The 12614-nt window shown below is 38.0% G+C and overlaps 1 protein-coding gene across 3 annotated transcripts in view; it reads right to left on the bottom strand.

The window, feature by feature from the left end:
• The window catches only part of ENPEP (glutamyl aminopeptidase), an 82558-nt gene that overhangs the window by 32079 nt on the left and 37865 nt on the right, over positions 1–12614 (bottom strand). For all 3 annotated transcript variants that reach the window (XR_012435338.1, XM_005555690.4, XM_074040972.1), the window contains 3 exons: positions 11923–11988; positions 7286–7351; positions 6994–7145 (listed from right to left, as the gene is read on the bottom strand). Coding sequence is in view for 2 of the 3 variants with exons in the window: in XM_005555690.4 (XP_005555747.2) it covers positions 6994–7145; positions 7286–7351; positions 11923–11988 (284 nt within the window). In the remaining variant the exon portion in view is untranslated. The remainder of the gene's footprint in view (positions 1–6993; positions 7146–7285; positions 7352–11922; positions 11989–12614) is intronic.

The raw sequence follows: 12614 nt of genomic DNA, 5'->3' as shown, positions 1-12614 counted from the left end.
AGAGTGGGTATGTGGGAGCTAACTTTGTATTTTGATATATATACTTAACAGTTTTGTCTTAAAATCTCATTTTTTTGATGGTTTGTTCTTATCTCATATCAGAAAATGCAGATCTGGAGAGAAGGTGAATCTACGTACCATTGGCTGGTTTAGGTTTCAACTCAAAGTTGGTTTATCTGACAGATTCAATTTCCTAACAGAGAATTAGGGTTAACATTTCACCTTTTCAAGATATAACAAAATTTATATCGTTCAAGGAGAATATATTTTTGCTATATGCCTGAAAGAAGTAATCCCTTGTTTTATAACTATTGAAGTGTTTTACAGGATTGAGTTTTTTTTTTTTAAATCAGCTTCTTTGGAGCATTTTATTGCAGTGCAATGTTTTTGGCTATACATTTCATAAAACCAACACATAAATTGCTTCTTGGGCCTTATAGTGGACACTGTTGGTGCTTCCCTCTTATCTCCTTAGACCCTTTTCTCTCTCTCTCTTTTCTTTTCTTTTTTTTTTTTTTTTTTGAGATGGAATTTCCTTCTTGTTGCCCAAGCTGGAGTGCAATGGCATGGACTCGGCTCACTGCAACCTCCGCCTACCAGGTTCAAGTGATTCTCCTGCCTCAGCCTCCCAAGTAGCCGGGATTACAGGCACCTGCCACCACACCCAGCCAATATTTTTGCATTTTTAGTAGAGATGAGGTTTCACTATGTTGGCCAGGCTGGTTTCAAACTCCTGACCTCAGGTGATCCACCTGCTTCAGCCTCCCAAAGTGCTGGGATTACAGGCATAAGCCACTGCGCCCAGCCCCCTTTGTCATTTTTGTACACCCTGGATACCAGTGTGCTTCCCCTGCCAACAATCATTGCCTGGGTCTCTCTGACAGAGGACTTCCTGCCAGCTGCCTGAGCAAGGAAAGCTAAAAGTTCCTGGGAATTTACGTCCTTCTGGATGTGGCCCTTAGCAATGACTGACAGGTGTGAGAATGTTTCCTGCCCCATCCATCAGGGGCACTCTGAAGTATGATCTGCACTGGCTCCAGGACTTTCCTGCAGGACTGAGTCAAAGTTACCCTCTTCAGGACCTGCTTCATACGGCACCTTTGCTGGGCTTCCTTTCCTTCTCTATCCCACTGCCTGCTCCCCCACTGATCTTTCCTGGAAACACTTCCTAACAAGTCACTTTCATGCACATGATCATTTCAGGGTCTGCTTCTAGGGACACCAAACTAAGAGCCCTTGCAGCTTCTCAGAAGACCGACGAAGAACTTTGCTAAAACACCACATATTACTTATATATCTCACTTTCACTGTTCTGCTGAATTGGTGCTGCCAAGTAAACTAACATTTTATGCTTCCTCTTCTTTCCCCAATACCAATCTGACTGAAACAACAGAGCGGGCAGTGTCTGGATGACCTAGGCCCACAGTTAGATTTCCTATTTTGACGATCCTCTCTAAAACGTGGCCTCTGGGACTACACCATGCCTCAAAAGGGCAGAAGATATTCTAAGGTCATGTACAAAACTACTGCTCTGAGGTCTTTAAGAGTATCATAAGATAGAAATGATAGAAAGTTGAAGCTATACAATTTTATAGTTTTAGAATCACATAATCTAATGTAATCTAAGCTGAGTAAAATGACAGACTTGAGAGTACAAAATGTGAAGAAATGGAAATTACATAAATGAAATGATTGAGTTTTCTACATATTGGCTAAAATTCAGGAGTATCAGAATTCATTTTTATAGACATAGTTCACTATGTAACCATGTAAGAAGTTCTAGCAGTATGAAATATGGCCACTCTAATTTCCTCTAAGGAAACTGACTTTGATTGCACCAAGGTGACACGCTTACTCCCATTCCCTCTGCCTGTTTACACGGAGTGGACTATCAAAGGCACGTATGTTTTCCTGAGAGACACATCCCGGGATGGAGATGTGAAACTGGCTCGTTTCTAAGAGATGGTTAAGGACATGGTGTTAAAGCAATAACTTATACATGAGTGAGCCATTTAAATTATAAAAAGGTTCTAGTCAGTAAGAATTCCCTAATCTTGGATTATTTAAACAGTGAGAAAATATTTAGAGAAGACCATTGAACTCACAGTAAAACTTAACTGGTCACACCGTCTACCAAACAAGAATACATCTGAACAGAAAGCAGATGAAAGTTAGGGTCGGAAAAAAAAGCTAATTCCTTTATGGGTGCATGAAGGCATTTATTACTATCAAATTCTTCTTTTAAATGAAGAAGAATCATTTTGCTATAATGTCTCTTTCTTATTTGTTTAGAAGCTACTACTGATTTTTAACAAACGTACTCAACAGAGAAGAACCTATTTTCTAAGTTTCTTTTCCTATGCATATATGACTTCTTAAAAAATAAAAATAGAATGAACATATTAAATTTATGATAAGCCTTCACAAAAAAATCATGCAACTATGAATATAAATAAAGTGAAAATAGTATTTGAAGGTGGAAACTGAAGACAAATATTAAAGAAAGTATAAATGTTAATACAGTTCTATGTTCTAAGTCTTGGTGAATAAAATTTTTAAATTTATTGTTACAAAAGGTGATTTTATACCTAATGATATATTTAGTTCACTTGGCAGTAAAATTGTTTGGTTTGTGTGGAGAGAAATTCATAACCAACAAGCAGCTTTTAAAAATCCAACCTCATTAATTAAAAAAACTCCTTAGTTTAAATTATTGACTGTCTTTGGCTTAACAAATTAATGGATACATATGAGAGGAAGTAACAGTTACTGGGAAATTTTCCCAGTGTAAGTTTATTTCTCTAGAGAGAAATACTTTTTAAATTTTAATATCCAGAGGCTCCAGCAGTATTAAATAGTTAATTTAATTTGCTGGAACACAAAACAGTAACTATAAAAGAAACATTTGATAGTTGTTAACAGAACAATCACAGAGATTATTCTATGATTTTTGTAGTTGAATTATCACCCGAAAACAAGTCAGATCTATGTTTCAATTCACGTATCATGAAGAGGAAAAAGTGAAAAAGGTTTTCTCCATCATCATCTAATCTTTCCTTTCTAAAATAAAGGTAAGGAGTACACTTACCTTTGTAGTTCAGGGAGTATACAGACACTCCCTGAAGGGACCTCATATTGGTCTAAGTAGTCTAATTTCCTTTGTTGTAGTGTGACCTATTGATTTTCAGAACTTGCATTATAGCAGGATTCCCAGTTTCTCTGAGTATCACTTAGTGTGGGAGGCTGGGTGCCTGAGGTTTCTAGGAAGAGAGGCCAAAGATGGGCCTCAACGAGGTGAGTACAATGGCTTTCTCAAGGCTTCTCCCGTTCAGGTGTCAACTGGCATCTTGGAAGCAGCTAATTTAATAATTGTGAGAGTTCATCATTCTCTGATGCCTTGGAAAGTCAAGTGCTTCGGCAATTTTAATTTTTGGAAACACCTGAGTGTGCTGTAGTGTGACTTATTTCCCCAACCCCTGAACTGTAATCCAGAAAACAGGGTCTGTTACCCCCCTTATACAGTACTCACCATGAAATGAGACTACAAAGATCTTTCTCTTCTGAAAAAATATGACTACGATCACAATGGTGCAACATGAGAACGATATTCTAAAAGGAGATTGTTCTCTGCCGATTCACCTGATTGAATTCCTTCCACATTGTTCTTTAATTAGGAATCTTAGCTCAACAAAATCTTTGGAACATCCACCATGCCCTCCAGCCCACAGCCACTCTTACCTAGTCCAGGCCTATCGTTTCTGTCAACTGTCACGTGGGCTGCTCATTGCAATATTGTTCTAACTGGTCCCCCTGCCTCCACTCCTGCCCCACTGCCCAGGATCTGTGATCAATTCTCCACAGTGCAGCCAGAGGAGAACTTTGAAAAATTTAAATGCGATCCTGCCAATTCTCTCCTTAAAATCCTCAAATTTGCACACTATTTTCCAAAATCTTTAACATGGTCTGCATACCTGGTCCCTGCCTTCCTCTTCATCTTCACCTCACACCACTTTCCCAGTCACTCTCTGCTATCCCGTTTCTTGGAACCAGACTGCCTGGGTTCACATCAAGGCTCCATTATTCACACTGTGTGACCTTGAACAAATTACTTAATCACTTTTGCCACAAATTCCTCATTTACTATAAAATAAAATACATCTGAAGTGCTTAAAATAGTACCAATCCCTTGGTCAATGTTCAATAAGTGTTGTAAATCATGTGTACAAGACTTTGGGGCTTTCATATATGTTATAGTTTCTGTTTTGCAGGGTGCGGGGGTTGTTTTATTTTTTTGAGACAGATTCTCACTCTGTCACACAGGCTGGAGTGCAGTGGCATGATCTCAGTTCACTGAAACCTCCGCCTCCCAGGTTCAAGCGAGTCTCCTGCCTCAGCCTCCCAAGTAGCTGGGATTACAGGTGTGTGCTACCATGCCCGGCTAATTTTTGTATTTTCAGTAGACAGGGTTTCATCAGGTCGGTCAGGCTGGTCGCGAACTCCTGACCTCGAGTGATCCACCCACCTCGGCCTCCCAAAGTGCTGGAATTACAGGCATGAGCCACCACGCCCAGCCATAGTTTCTGTTTTGAACATCTGGAACAGTCACTTCCCCACACCAATTTGCTCACCTAAAATATCACATCCTTGGAAAAGAAAGCCTTCTGTGACCCTCCCTACCCTACTCCACCTCCTGCTTCCCTCTCCCAATTAATTGAGGCTCAGCAAATCAGTGGACTCATATAGTAAGGGAGAATAATTACTGTGAAACTTTCCAAATGGAAGCTTGTTTGACAAGAGACATATTTTTAGATTTAATATCCAAATATTCTGGTGTTATTAGAGGTGGTCAATCTAATTTGCTAGAACGTAAAACAATAACTATAAAGGAACCAGTTTAGAGTTATTAAAGACTTTCTAAAACATCTTTTTGTGTTATTCTAATTGCTACAGGATAATTGATCTTACAATAATTTATATATGTGACTATAAAATTATGTCAAATCATTAAGAAAGAGAAAAAGAAAACAAAGGGCCTCTTCAGTGACAATCAGGCAGTGGAGATTATAGGACACCTGGGTGGGAATGGGTGAAAGATTCTCTCTACTAAAACAAAGTATTCAAATGTTGAAAGAGGGGGCAATAAAAACTGGGCATGGGTGAAATGGGAAAAAGAATCCTATCTAGTCCAGACACAGTGGCTCACGCCTGTAATCCCAGCACTTTGGGAGGCCGAGCTGGGTGGATCACCTGAGGTCAGGAGTTTAAGACCAGCCTCATTAACATGGTGAAACTCTGTCTCTACTAAAAATACAAAAATTAGCTGGGTGTGGTGGCATGCACCTGTAATCCCAGCTACTCAGGAGGTTGCGGCAGGAGAATTGCTTGAACCAGGAGGCGGAGGTTGCAGTGGGCTGACTGGGTGACAGAGTAAGACTCCATCTTAAAAAAAAAAAAAAAAAAAAAAAGCCAAACAAACAAAAAGAACCCCTATCTGTTGGGTACTAGACTTTTCATATTTGTCTTCTCTTTCATATTTGCCAGCTCTATGTGTGTTTGCCCTATGTTTTTGGAGGATTTGCCAAATTTATTTTTAGTTAGTCTATTACTTTCATTGAGAATCAGAAATTTAATCTTTCAGAGTTATTTTGTGTTCTCAATTTGTCCTTTCTAAGACATTCTGCTCCTAGTTCACTGGTGTAATAGTTCTTCATCTCTGAATATATCTCATACATTTATTTTGTTTCCTTAGTTGTGCATCTTATAAATCAGGATTTGTTTGTTTTTTCACATGAAATTTTAACCTTTTATCCTTCCAAATTGTTTTCATGTATCTTGTGATCTTTGTCATTCATAGTTAAGAAAGAATTAAATTGATTCTGATGGCTGGTGTGTACTCTCTCTATTATTGAGAAGGGATTATATATATATAAATGTGTATATATATATAATTATTATTTATTTTATCTTATTTTATTATTTTTAGGGATGAGTTCTTGCTCTGCCACCTAGGCTGGAGTGCAGTGGTGCGATCATGGCTCACTGAAGCCTCAAACTCCTGACTTGAGATGACTCAGTCATCTTCAGGTCTCAGCCTTCTGACTAGCTAGGACTACAGGCGTGAACTACCGTACTCCAGTGCCTTTTAAAAATTTTTTTGTAGAGACGGGCTCTTGTTATGTTGCTCAGTCTGAAGGGAGTTGTATTTTTGAAATAAGTTTCTCTGCTGAGCAGAAGGTCTGACTGGGAGCTCTGTGTGTGTGTATGAGGGGTGCTGTCAGCTCCAGCCCACCCATCCTGCAAATGACATAATGAGGGAGGCTTTACTCTGAGAGTCTCAACCAAATGGAAATCCTTAGCTCCCCTCTACTGTTTTAGTCAATTTCTTTAGGAAACAAGCCCACTGTATTTTTGCCTGGGCCATTGCCAGATTTCTGCGAGCTCTGTGCGGACAAAGAAATGGTAGGTGGCGGAGAGAAAGTAGGGGTGAGGGGTGGTCCAACTGGCACAATTGTCCTGAGACTAGACTATCAATTCATTGCCCTATTTTTAGCCTCACTTCTCACTCTTACTCTTCAGTCTTCATGCTGACACTGAACCTAGAACCTGTCTAGGGATAGGGAAGTTCCCTTATTATTATCTGATTGTATTTTCCTCAGACTGTATTTCTCCTTCTGCTTTTCTTCTTCAGAACTCTGTGATACATATGGCCCCTCCCTTTATTTTCTTTATTCTTGTAGATTTATTTCTTTAGGTGATTCCATTCCTCTCTTCAATATCTGTAAAGAACAGGACATGGATGCATGTGCTCTGCCCACCATTTCAAACCTGGAAATCACTCGGCTATTTTTGAATCCCTTGTTCCCCTAAAGGCACTGTGGCTTTATACTTGTATATCAGTCATCCATCATGTACTCAAGAATAGGATATAAAACAAATGGCCAATATTTCTGCCAAATTTCTGTGGTTTTTTTCAAATGCATTATAGAGCCTTACCCAAGATCTGAAGGGGGCTGAGAAGGGTTAGCTCTTGAGTCCAGCAGAAACCGTTTCTGTGTGATGTTCTTGCCACCATTCACGTTAAGCACAGGATAACCCATCTGTCTGGTCCAGGTGTCCATTACTTCTTTCACTGGGAGCCTACTCGCCTAAGATTGAAAACAAAATGGAGACTAATTAATTAACAAATATGATAAATAAAAGGATAGAATAGTTAGATTAGAAAATGATTGGTAAGCCATTTGTAAATCAGACAAAGAAATATTTGGGGATATATACTCTTCCTTACCTCTTCCAGTGCTGCCCAAAAATCAGAAGTTTTTGCATTCTTGAATTGGTATTTTTCCAAGTACATCTGTGTGTAAAAGATAATCAGTATGTTAGAAGTCAATGTTTGCTTTTCTCATCCTTTCATAAGATGAACCGAACCCCTACTACTCAATTCTGCCTCCACTGCACAAAACCAGCCATAGACAACATGTACATGAATGAGCATGGCTGTTGCATTGATATTTGAATTCCATACAATGTTCATGTATCATAAAATATTCTTCTTCTTTTGATTTTTTTCAACCATTTAATAATGTGGAAACCATATTTAGTTTATGGGCCTTAAAAAATACATGGATGGTGGGCCAGATTTGGCCTGAAGACAGTAGCTTGCTGATCTCTGCTCTAAGGAAATAAATACACAACCTTTTGAATAATGATGATGATGATGGTGGTGGTGGTGGTGGTGGTAGTGGTGGATGAATTGGGGACGTTATTCACTGTAAAGCATAAGTCTTCACTCTTCAAATATTTTAAAGTACAAGTTTTTAGATTTAAGCTTCTTTTGGCAATTTTCTTTACAAAACCTCTTTCTATATGTGAGTTTTCAAATATAGTGTGATTTATCCCCAGAAAAAATTCCCAGTCTTCTAATCCCATAACTGGGAGCCACTTGGAGTTTGCCAGTAAACTTTCCAAAGTTCCTGCTGTATCACTCCTCCATTGCTTTCTAGAATTGTCCTGACTGAAAGTGGAGGTCTTTGATAGAAATGGAACCATCTTCAGTGTTCTTAATGTCAACTTTGCACATATCATTTTCGCTCTAAGTTGCTACAATTTTCAGTAGGTGCTGTACCTAAATCACGTTACCTCCTAAATACCTCTTCTTTTCAGGCATAGAGATAAAACAGTATTAGCAGGACTCCAAGAAGCCTGGAAGAGGGGTGAAGCCACTTTGGAATGCTGCCTCCATATTTGTTCTTTTGGTTAATTCACTTCTTGGCACTACCACCAGAGGGCAGGCAAAGGAAGGGAGAAGCAGCGATCACTTTTAGGTATTCATTACAGAGTTGCACAAATCATTCATCGTATCTTAATAAAATAGTTGAATATTTGGTAAATCAAATGTCTAATATTTTAAAATAATAATAATTGAATACTTGTATAGTAATAATTATAACCATAGCTGTGTTTTGATGACAATTTCTATTGAATAGTATCTTTTAAAATTAATTTAGAAGAGTTTATTTGACTACTACAATGTCTTTAGCTTAGAAACATGCATTCGTGGAATTGGAAGGGACTTTAAATATTTTTAATAGAGCTCCCACATTTTGAGGTGAAGGAAACTGCTCCCCCTAACTACCTGGGTGCCTTCAGAGGTGAAGAGATTTGCCTGAGAGAATTCTGAACCCTGAATCAGTGTGTGTGTGGTTTTCATCACTGTTATTGTTGCTACTGGTTTTAAAATTGCAGTTTCTTGCTTCTCATGAACCACAGGCTGAATGGAAATTTATGTAATCAGCATATTAAAAGGTACTAATTTTATATTGTCTAGATTAGTGCTTCTGAATATTCTATATTAAGACACTTCCCTCTTCACCTTGAATAATCATGTAGTCATTCAAGTCCAAATTACATGATGGCCTAGGTCATAGTTCATTATTAATTAGAATCAGTGAGCACAATAGGAAATGAACAATATTTCTGTTACTAGTATTCCAAGAAGGGAAAAGACATTTTCCAGCTGACCCACTCCTGTCTTATGGACAGTACTACTGATACTAGAAGAAAAAGAAAGGAAGAATATATTCTGTTTCTATATCATGACCACATATTGTTATGAATGCCCCCTTCTCTATTACATCTTTTATGTACAAGTATAGCCTTAAAGATTTTCCAGTTGATAATTTTGTTCTTATTTCCCCCATCCTGCACCTATTTTGCTGTTTGAGGTTGAGTTTGGGGCAAGGTGATGAGCATGAAAGAGAATAGACAACTGGCCACCCCCATATTTAGTTCCACACCAGGTTAGCTAACAAAGAGTCACTTTGGGAAGAAAGTTAGTATTTGCAACGGAAATACCTTGAACTCTCATTCATAGACTGTGGGATTTCAGGGCACGAATCATAGAGTGATGATGACAACTCAAGGAGGATATTGTTGGGATGCTCGAACTATCTGAACTATGGAACTATGTTCCAGTTGGTCTGATTGCTTATTGGATGTGGCCTATATCTATCATATACTATTTTCAGATATCAGCTAGTGTTTGAAGATTGAAGGAAAAGAGTATTTGGGTGTTTTGTGTAAATTCATTCCATAGCACTATAATGGTATGAAATATCAATATCTATTCTTCCTAGTTCAGTTTTTAACACCATCTGTGATCACAGTTAAAGGAAGACTTTTAACTTGAGAATTATTAGTTTTAGACAAAAGTGGTTTTTAAAATTAATTTTAACATAGATACTGGGTTGAAGGAAATATGATGTTTTATTGAATTATTAGGGTAGCTATTCATTTTCAAGGACTCTTGGTACTTCTCTATAAAACTCAATATGAAAGATTATTTAATTTGAAGTCAGCTCTGAAGATGCCAAAAGTATGTTATTAATTAATTACAATTTAATTTAAAATCAAAACTATACAAATCAAATTTTAACTTAATTTTTGAAAATGAATTTTCTTTATTTCTATGTTCTGTATAATTTATTATAGACTATTCACTCGTTCATTCATTTAACAAACATTTTCAGGACGACTTAATATGTGTAATTAAACTAGGCCCTGCAGTATAGGTAAAGATATAGAAGACAGAGTTCCTGATTAAAGATGCTTACAATGGACTGGGCACAGCGGCTCATGGCTGTAATCCCAGCACTTTGGGAGGCTGAAGCAGGCGGATCTCTTCAGCTCACAAGTTCAAGACCAGCCTGGGCAACATGGCGACACCCCGTCTCTACTAAAAATATAAAAATTAGCTGAGTGTGGTGGTGCCTGTAATCCCAGCTACTCGGGAGACTGAGACATGAAAATCGCTTGAACCCGGGAGGCAGAGATTGCAATGAGCCAAGATCAAGCCACTGCACTCCAGCCTCGGTGACAGAGTGAGACTCTGTCTCAATAATAATAATGATAATGCTTACAATGAGGGAAGATATGATAAAATTTGAGTTTGAAACTTATGGAAAAGTTACAAGATGTTCTCATGTATGCAGAAGCACAAGCACATAGCTTCTCTCTTTGCACCTAATGTCTCTACAAAATATTTTGCTAATAGACAAAGGGTTAAAATATACTGATACACTTCCCAAATATTTCCTAACTCTTGACTTTATTTCTTACTTTAATAATCACCTAGGGGTTTCACTATTGGGTAGAAGGGGGCCATTTTCTTTTAGAGTAGTGTAGAGAGGGCTAAATGCCACATAAGAAGGCTTGATGGGAGTGAAATCTATGGGAATGGTGACCTTCTCCTGGAGAATCACATACAGAAGAAGTACTTTCTGCGGCAGCCAGCAGGGGGCGTTTCTCCAACCTGTTTTCTGCTCTCTGGGTTGGATACCATCAGCACTGCTGCGCCTGACTACCTGAGTTACTGCAGTAGGCAGGATGGAGGTGGAAGGGAAAGAGTACGAAGAGAACTTCATTTCTAGGCTGGAATGGGGCCAACCTGCAGAGACCGCAGTTATAGGGACACATTGTAGCTACTTTGATAAAATTAAAAATAAAAACAAACCGGGGCCGATTGGCTTAGGGTCTGTTAAAAGAACGAAAATGAAACAAACATCTGCTGGAATAAATAATACACTTAAATAGGATGTGTGAAATGCTTCAGAAAGTTTATTGTCATTTCTGTTACCAAAAGGAAGCCTCTTTATTCATTGACTCCATTGTAATAAGCATACTAATATTGATCTTTTCTAATCTAATAATAAGGGAAAACTCTTATACTCAGTGTAAGGGATGACCTTTATAGACAGATTTAAATGTTTATCTCATGTTGCTGTGGAAAGAATCGTATTCCCTGAAATTCACATAAACCCTAACCCCCAGTGTGATAGTATTTAGAAACGAAGCCTTTGGGAGGTGTCACATTTAGATGAGATCAGGAGGCTGGGACCCTTATGATGGAACCAGTATCCTTATAAAAGACATCAGGGTGCTCTCTCTCTCTCTCTCTCTCTCTCTCTCTCTCTCTCTCTCTCTGCTATGTGAGGACACAGTGGGAAGTCTACCATCTGCAAGCCGGGAAGAGAGGCTTCACCAGAAACTGAATCGGCCAGCACTTTGATCTTGGACTTTCCAGCCTCCATCACTGCGAGAAAATGCATTTCTGTTGTTTAAGCCACCCAGTCTATGGTATTTCCTTATGGCAGCCCAAGCTGACTAATACACATGTAAGGAGTTTCAAAAATAACTAAGTAATTTGTTTCAACTTCTCCGTGAGACTTCTGCTAAATGATCATTACAGATACAATGCAGGTACCCAATTGGATGTAAAATCATCTTTTTATCTTTTGCTATATTATCTATGCCTCAGTAAAGAGAATAAAAAGGAAATTATCCTTGATTAATCACATATCTTAACAGTCACCAGCCACGTATCAGTGTAGTTTATTTTTTGATATCACTAAAAGTAATAAATCATACCTGACATCCTTTTTGAAAATTCTCTGGTTTTATCCAGTCTTCAAGCATTCTCAAAATGGAAGCTCCCTACAATGGAGAAAAAAAGACAAATGAAACTAATAAAGGCTATGTAAGGAACAATTATCAGTTATTACTCTTGCAACTAGTATTTCATGATCATATTTGTGAGATTAGTTCCTCAAGAGGATTCTGCTAAATTATATGGCTCTATGATTTGAGGATGAAAATACCACTTGGCACAGCCCCTGTATCTATGCTTCTAAAATAACTAAAAGGTAAAGAGAAATTGCTTCAGGGACTTCAGATTCAAATAATTATTGCACTTCCCCAAATAAACCAGCAGATGGGGCTTTCTTAATCAAAGAGAAATAGTCTAGAAAATCACATTCTTTGATGAATGAGGAAAGTAGTTTCAGGGTAAAATTCTGCCAACTTATTAAATATATTTTCATACTTGAAAATAAGAATTAGATTTAGCAGAGGGAAGTAGATAGTCAAGAAATTATCTGGTCAAACAGCTTAATACACATGGATACATAATTTAGGCATACCATCTTTATCTTCTCAGTGGTCTATCTCATTTGCTTTTCTTTCATTTGAAGAATCTGATGAACACCTTGGCTCTGTACTTTCTTTTTATGTGTTATACGGTTAGTACCGAAATGCACAATTTATAATATTTTAAATCAATT

The sequence above is a fragment of the Macaca fascicularis genome, chromosome 5 (genome assembly GCF_037993035.2).
Source record: "Macaca fascicularis isolate 582-1 chromosome 5, T2T-MFA8v1.1".
NCBI lineage: Eukaryota > Metazoa > Chordata > Mammalia > Primates > Cercopithecidae > Macaca > Macaca fascicularis.
Note: the sequence above shows the minus strand (reverse complement) of the source record. Positions and strands in the feature narration are given on the sequence as shown.